Raw genomic sequence first — 7,568 nt, forward strand, 5'->3', positions numbered from 1 at the left:
AAAATTGAATGTCAAATATAACAATGAAACACTACATACAGTCTTTACTGTATGAATTAAATATAAAGTAATTTGTACAAAAACTACAAAAAATTTTCAGTCAGGAGCAGTGAGAGATATTTTCTGTCTTTTGTGATTAACATTAAGGTCATACAGTAGCAAGTATATTAAGCTGCTGTCACCTTAAGACCTAATGCATGGATCTATGCGTTGTGCCTAGTTGTTCTAAATTCACTGTATAATGTGGCTTATTGCTTTCATCATGCTCAGTCCTACCTCAAATGTGCTTGACATGCAAGAGCCAAGGGTTTGTACTTGTGTGGCATGCAAGTATGGTTGAGCCTCCACGAGAACCGATGTGGTTCAAGCAAAAAGTTTCCTGTGGCTTTCCAATTAACCAGGGCAGAGTGGTAAGTTGTTGTTCACTCTAAAAAAAAAATTGGTGCTATATATCACTAAAAGTGGTTCTTGGCTCGTAATAATAGGGGAACCACTTTTGGTGCTATATAGCACCATATCTTTAAAGGTGCTATACAGCACCTTTGTCAAACGGTGCTATGTAGAACCATAAGAGGTGCCATATTGCATTGTATTTCTTCAACAAAAATGGTGCTAAACAGCACCAACAGTGGTTCTTTGGCTCGTAAAGAACCTTTAAAGGGGTTTAACAGGTTCTTTGTACGGCAGCTCTACAGCACCAAAAGCTGCTCCCCTATGATTACGAGCCAAAGAACACTTTTTATGCTATATAGCACCATTTGCACTGACCATTGTTTTCATGTGAGTAAAAAGACTAAATTAAATGTTTATTAAAGCAATTGTTTTTTGGACTTGGATTAAACAGCTCAATTCATATGGATTACTTTTATGATGTCTTTACGAATTTTAATTTGTGTTTCGAAAATAAGTGAAAGTCTTTTGGATTTCGAACAACATAATGGTGAGTAACTGATGAAAGAATTGACATTTTTTGGGTGAACTATCCCTTTAAGCAAATTTACACAAACATGTAGACTGTTTTGAATATCAGCACAGCTGCGATTCAGATTCAGGTGATGTTATGCAAGTTATCATGGCTGTGCTAATATCTGTCTATTTCCTATTAATTTATTTATTAATATTTATTATGATCTGTTTGCTTGTTTATTTAGCTTTTCACTGCTTTGTGACACCCAAAGTTTGATGATTTGGTTTCTCGTGAAACTATTTTCACTGGCAGAAAAGAAATATATGAGCTAACTAGCTTTTTTGAAAACTTAAATCAACAGCACTTCTACTTGTGTCATATGGCTTAATTATCATGCTGGCACTCATGTTACAGCTCCTGCCTTCACGTCAGCAAATTCTCCAGTCCAGACTAACCACAGAGCTCTGTTCTCAGATTGAAAATACATTTGTGCCACTGTAACCACACTGCAAAATCAAACCTTCACGTCAGCTAACTGACAAACTTATACACTGAATTATATAAAATGTCCTTTACTTAGATTATAGTTTCTGTTTAGTCTCTAAACAAGAAGAATCACCCCCCAGATCTCATTTTACTAAACCGCTTTCAAGTCATACATTTTTTACTAAATCAACCAGGCAACACAATGAAGGTGGTAGCAAGCCTGAACAATTCTGAACAGTTGAACAAACCTGTAAAATAATTAGATTTAATAAGCTTGAGAAACCTCATATCAAGAATACAAGATTGAAAGTTGAAAGATTTTAAAAGTAGATTGTAACACTGTAAGCCCCAAACTAAACGCGTTCACTTTTCCAAAGACATTCATCACAGAGATACTTGAGAAAATAAAATGAACAAAGACTAATTCTTTGCGAGCAAATAAACTGAAACAATTCAGTTATTTCCCTTTGACCACAGTATGAATCCATTCTTGGCACATATGTTATTTTGGGTAAAGCTGGTTCCATACTTACCTCGATTATCCTTCTGCTGCACAAAGTATTAGAAGTTCAGAAGTATTAGATGCTTAAAATCCCGTTTACACCTGTTCAATTGCTCGAGGAACTCTAACACAACTTGGCCATAAACCATGCATTAGCTGTATTCTCACAGAACACGTTATCTACTGTCAGTGCTGTTATTGATAACTAAATCTGACACGTATGTTGATCAGTTTATGAGGAAAGTCAACGTCTATGATATTTTACATTACACATAAAACGTGTTTGGCTAATGTCTAAAAACAGTATTACTCATGTGTAACTTTGACCGCACAATCTACGTGTCAGGTTACTAGGGAACAGTTTCAGATCTCTATACCAATGAACACTGCACTGACTTTCCTATTTTAACATGAGCAAACGAACAGAACAACACAAACAAGCCTAATGAATCCCTAAACAGTGCAACGGGGATAAATACAATTCATTTCATTTCTTGCCGCTTTCCATTTATAAATATTTAAGAGAAGTCGTGAGTACGTTGTGTAGGCTCGCTAGCTAGCAATATGGCTATTCGTTAGCTCAACGTAAACAAGACACTTTTCTTCAGCTATTATGAGAACTGAATGACAACGGAAGCTAATTAAACTTAGTTTGGGGAATATTAAAACTCTTTGGTTTCATGTAAAAATACGGACATTTACGGCATTTTCTAGTGATGACTTACTGCGAGGCGGTGTTGACCGTTTCACAGCTGTCCTCGGATTTGACAGATTGTAAATGAAACCGAACTTGACATCGGATGCAAAGATAAATAACGTTTTCAACCAATGAGTGAGCAGGATTTGCAGACAGACAGCCGCGATTAACGAATGAGGCGAAAATAGGGCGGGACTTAAGTGGCAGCAGAGGGACTGGCTTCGCCTCTATATTTTTGGAGTATTAAAAAGTGCTTTCTCTTGATAAAGCGGTGTAATATTTTAGATATATAAAAAAACACAAACATAATGAATTCTTGCGTAGCTGGTCAGTGAATCTAAATCAATCAGAACAACCATTTAATTTAACATCTCCAAAATATTTTTATTGTATTCACATTCATTCATGCCACGACTATACAAATGTGCAGAGTTCTGCAAACATACAGCCCATTATTAAATACAACACTGTCTTAAAACAGACAAAATGTTTTCAGTGACATGACAGTTTATATGATTATATGTTATTATTCATGATTGTGATAAAGTCAGGTTTCAAAATGAAGTGTTATTCCGCAGCAGCATGTTATTGTCATGTCCTCCAGGAAAATGAGTCTCTTTATAACTCTGGAACAGACAGGTGTTTGTGGAGGGAGATTTCTTCAGCACGCTCTGATGTAGATAACCATTAAAGAAATCTGCTGCTGACAGCCTTTTCTTGAAATTCACTGCTTTGAATCCAACCCATCCATCCTAAAAAAAATTTTATTAAAAAGGCAACATGAACTACACTGAAAGCAAATTGTTACATAATGTTAACCGTGCGGCAAATGTTAAAAACAACACTGTTCTTCTGATATCAACACTGATACAATTTAGAACTGATATATGAAATACAGCATGTGGTACACACATTGTTTTTGTAAACTACAGCTAAAACCATTAAAATAGTTTTTGTTAATAGAAATTAGGCTGTATAATATTTCATGAAAAACTTAAATGAAATGTTGCCTTGGCAACTAACTGGAAACTGAAATAAAAAGTTAAATAGCAATATAAAAAAAATAATACAGTACTAAAGTACTAAAATACTGACATAAAGGGAGTGCCTCATAAGCGGTGCTTTCAGATGAATTTTCTATGGAAACTGGAGAGCAGGGGATTGACAGCAGATCAGAGATGAGTACTGTGATCATTAAAAAAGATGGGAATAGCTGAAGGGAAAAACTCGCTGTACATTGTACATCCACACCAACAAAGTGGCAGGCCTCTAGCGGTTTGATTGGCCTTGAGCATTTTTCTTCTGTGCTAGTGAACTTGTGTATGTGGTAACATTTCTTAACTCCATGTGCATACCTTGCAGCGGACGAGTAGAGTATTGGATTCTTTCTGATAATGGACAGACCCTGGCACTGAAGACAAATAAGGAACAGCTGCAAAGAAACATGTAAGAAAGTGAGATCACTTTTTCCAGTGGACAAACGTAGTTAGGACACTTTCAGACCTGCAGAATGTTTGCTTTGCTCCAAAACAGGGACCTAAAACGTAACAATGTTGCATTATTTCCTTGATTCAATACATTTTCAGAATGCAACATTTCACAGTGTACCCACAATGTGTTTTTGCAAGTCACGTGTGCATAAAACTATCTGGGATCAAGAAAAACGATTAAGATTGCAATGCACCCGTTTCAGAAAAGAACAGTGACATTTTTTAGATGAAGACAGTGTTTAGATAAAGCTCTTTGGTTTTCAAGTGTGATAAGCAAGTTGTTCACCCACAAAATTAAGACACTGCTGCTTTTTATGCAACACATTTTCCATTATGAACTATGATATAGCTTGGTTCATTAGGTCATTAGCAAGGTGTGAAAATGCCCTTAGTCAATCAGCCACTGCCAATACCACAAAATCACCAACTAAGTTTACCTGTAAACGACACATTGCATTTGCCAACAAAGTCCAGAAGTTTGATGGGATTGCCCATCCACATTGTTTTCAAAGGAATCTGATTGAGAAAAAACAAACACTGTGTTTAATGCTCTTTAAAGCATAACTGATGTAAATGTACATTTCTTAGGTTCTCTTTATTCCTACCCGAGATCCTATAGCTCGAAACAATCGATCAATGTAGTCACAGCTGTTCTCTTCCCATATTATCCAGGCCATTCTGGAACTGATTTTAGGGGCTGGAAGCAGCAAAGTAGATGTTGTATTAAATGTAGTTCATCTGTTTTTACATTATTCTCACATGGTGACCTAATGAGTGCTTTATTCTTCAGAATTTGCTGGCTCTTGTGTTTTGGTCATAACCTAAAGAACACACTTACCAAATGATGCTCCCTCCTTAGGCTGCTCCTTTCTGTTTGCTATCCGTTCTGGTAGATGTTTTAAAGTGTCCATCAGCTGTTGATTTCAAAATGAGACAGAAGTTTTAAAACAACAATGGAATTAAACTTTTGATTTCATGCCAGATAGTGTTAATGTGGAGTGCATAAGCATTCCCTTTGACAATTAATTTATAAATAAATGAATCGTTCCTGTATCTCAAAGTATTCCTGTAATATTATGGAGTATTACTGTAGTTCAAACAGTAGAGCATGGCACAAGCAACACCAAGGTCATGGGTTTGTTTTCAAGGAAATGCAAGAAGCGAGGAAGTGTATTTCATGAATGCAATGTACACTACAGTTCAAAAGTTCAAGAAGATTTTTAAATGTTTTTGAAAAAGGGTTGCATTTTTTTAAATTAACAGTAATATTGGGAAATATTAGTACAATTTCAAAATAATTTTTCTATTTTAAGATATTTAAAAAAATGTATTATTCCTGTGAAGCAAAGCTGAATTTTCAGCAGTCATTACTCCACTCTTCAGTGACACATGATCCTTCAGAAATCCTTCTAATATGCTGATTTGGTTTTCCAGAAACATTTATTATCATCATCAATGTTGAAAACAGGTGTGCTGCTTAATATTATTGTGGAAACTGATATGTTTCATTATTCTTCGATGAAGAGAAAGTTCAGAATAGCATTTATCAAGAAAAAAATTTAACAGTATAAATGTCTTTACTGTCACTTTTGAACAATTTATTGTGTCAGCTCAGTATAAGTATTATTTTCTATTATTTTATTTATTAATCTTACTGCACCCAAACTTTTGAACAGAAGCGTTTTTGCATAAAAGTTTCTGCTAAATATATAAATGAAAAGCAATCACCATTGGCTAAAATTAAAAAAATATATATATATAATAAAATCACCCAGAATTTCTACAAATGATATACACAAGAAGCACTTGTGTAAAATATGTTAAGAGGAGGAGGTAAGTTACCATTTCAGAACCCACAACTGCTAAAGTGGCCCCGAGCTCATCAGCAGTGCAGTTCTTTGGAACCTCGTACAGCTCTTGCTGAAGAATGGGGCCCACATCAAATCTACAATATAAAATACAAACCATAAAAATAAAAGACTTGATAATTGGAAGAGAAATCTACAGAAATATCTTTTCTGTGACTTTCATATAGAGGTCATTTACCTCTTGGGTCTTATTTGCATGATAGTCACTCCTGTGACACTGTCACCATGTAGAATTGAATGAAAGATTGGAGCAGGACCCCGCCAGCGTGGCAACAGACTAGGGTGCACATTCAGGATCCCGCTGAGAGACAAAAAACAAACAAATTATGGTCAATAATGGGCTGAGGGCATGTTAAAACATTTCAAAAAGCACACAATGACTACAGACACAAATGGGCCAGGACCCATCCAGTCATTGCATTACTTACTATGGCATTTTGTTGATGATGTTCTCCTTGATTAAACAGCCAAATGACACCACCACACCAACATCAAACTGTACACTTAAGTCCACATCTGGCCAGTGGTGAAGGGGTAGTCTGTGCTGCTCTGCATACTTTCTGACTGGAGCATCTCTGGTCAGCGACACAACTTCAAGTGAACCTATGACTCCAGCTTTTGTATCATCTCTACAAAATTAAAAGCAAACAGTCACGTCATAATGCAATATGTTTATTAGCACAAATAGTAATGCAATAACAAACTGGACATCATTACCGAGAAACATGAAGCCGTTTCAATGATTCCAATGCAAAATCATCACTTCCAAAGAACAACACTCTCCAGGGTGGTTTTGAAGCAGATTGTCTTCGAGTTACAAAAGATGTATTCCTGCTGAACAGAAATAAGCCTCTTCTATGACTGCCGTCACTTCGACGAAGACGAGTGATGCAGCTGCAACAAAGTCCTTGAGACAGTAAAAGTCCCTGATCTATCAATTTTAAATAGTGTAGGTTCCACATCCTTTAATGCAAGGTTTCATGAATGACACAAACTATCTTTAACAGCTAAGTTAGCAAAACACAAAACCGTCACTCCTCGATTAACGGATAAGCACGCAGTAACGTTAGTCTTTTAATTATTTCACGATAACTTCAGTCGAGACAGTAGTGACATTTTACACAATTACGCGTCCAATTTATATTAATTATACTAATCAGTTTCGCAAACCAGCAGGTGACAGTTGCAAGGTTACAGTAAAGCGTTATTTGTACACATTGTGTGCGACGCCATGTTGAAAGTGACGTCATTTCCGCTAAAGGTTTATTTATTTATTTTTATTTTAGTAGTTTATTTGTCCGGGACAATGTACAAAATACATGAATCTTACGAAAAGATGCTTTGTACCAGAGTTAGCAAATGCTAATTTCGATCTGCGGTCCCCGGGCAGGTTACATTACAAATAGCTGTCAATAGCACTACCAAATACATGCAATATTAGATGAACAGTGATCATCTAAAACTAATCAAATATAAAAATAAATAAATAAAAATACCATCACAGCCTAAAATATGTATAACATAGTCAAAAACATTTACTTCAATATTACATTTGTAAACTTTAAGTGTACTGATGCTGACACAACTGGTTATCAAGGATGTATTTCTTTAAGTTTCG

At 35.7% G+C, this 7,568-nt stretch overlaps 1 protein-coding gene across 1 annotated transcript; it reads right to left on the bottom strand.

Moving 5' to 3' along the window:
* Positions 1 to 2,950: 2,950 nt before the first annotated feature.
* Positions 2,951 to 7,192, bottom strand: LOC306879611 (methionyl-tRNA formyltransferase, mitochondrial-like). Its single transcript, XM_079432697.1, has 9 exons — positions 6,668 to 7,192; positions 6,379 to 6,579; positions 6,129 to 6,251; positions 5,925 to 6,027; positions 4,921 to 4,996; positions 4,688 to 4,779; positions 4,520 to 4,598; positions 3,948 to 4,024; positions 2,951 to 3,344 (listed from the first exon to the last, which is right to left on the bottom strand). The coding sequence occupies exons 1-9, from the start codon at positions 6,910 to 6,912 to the stop codon at positions 3,147 to 3,149; spliced, it is 1,194 nt and encodes a 397-aa protein (XP_079288823.1). The 5' UTR covers positions 6,913 to 7,192; the 3' UTR covers positions 2,951 to 3,146.
* Positions 7,193 to 7,568: the final 376 nt, after the last annotated feature.

The sequence above is a fragment of the Barbus barbus genome, assembly GCF_936440315.1.
Source record: "Barbus barbus genome assembly, chromosome: 2".
Lineage (NCBI taxonomy): Eukaryota > Metazoa > Chordata > Actinopteri > Cypriniformes > Cyprinidae > Barbus > Barbus barbus.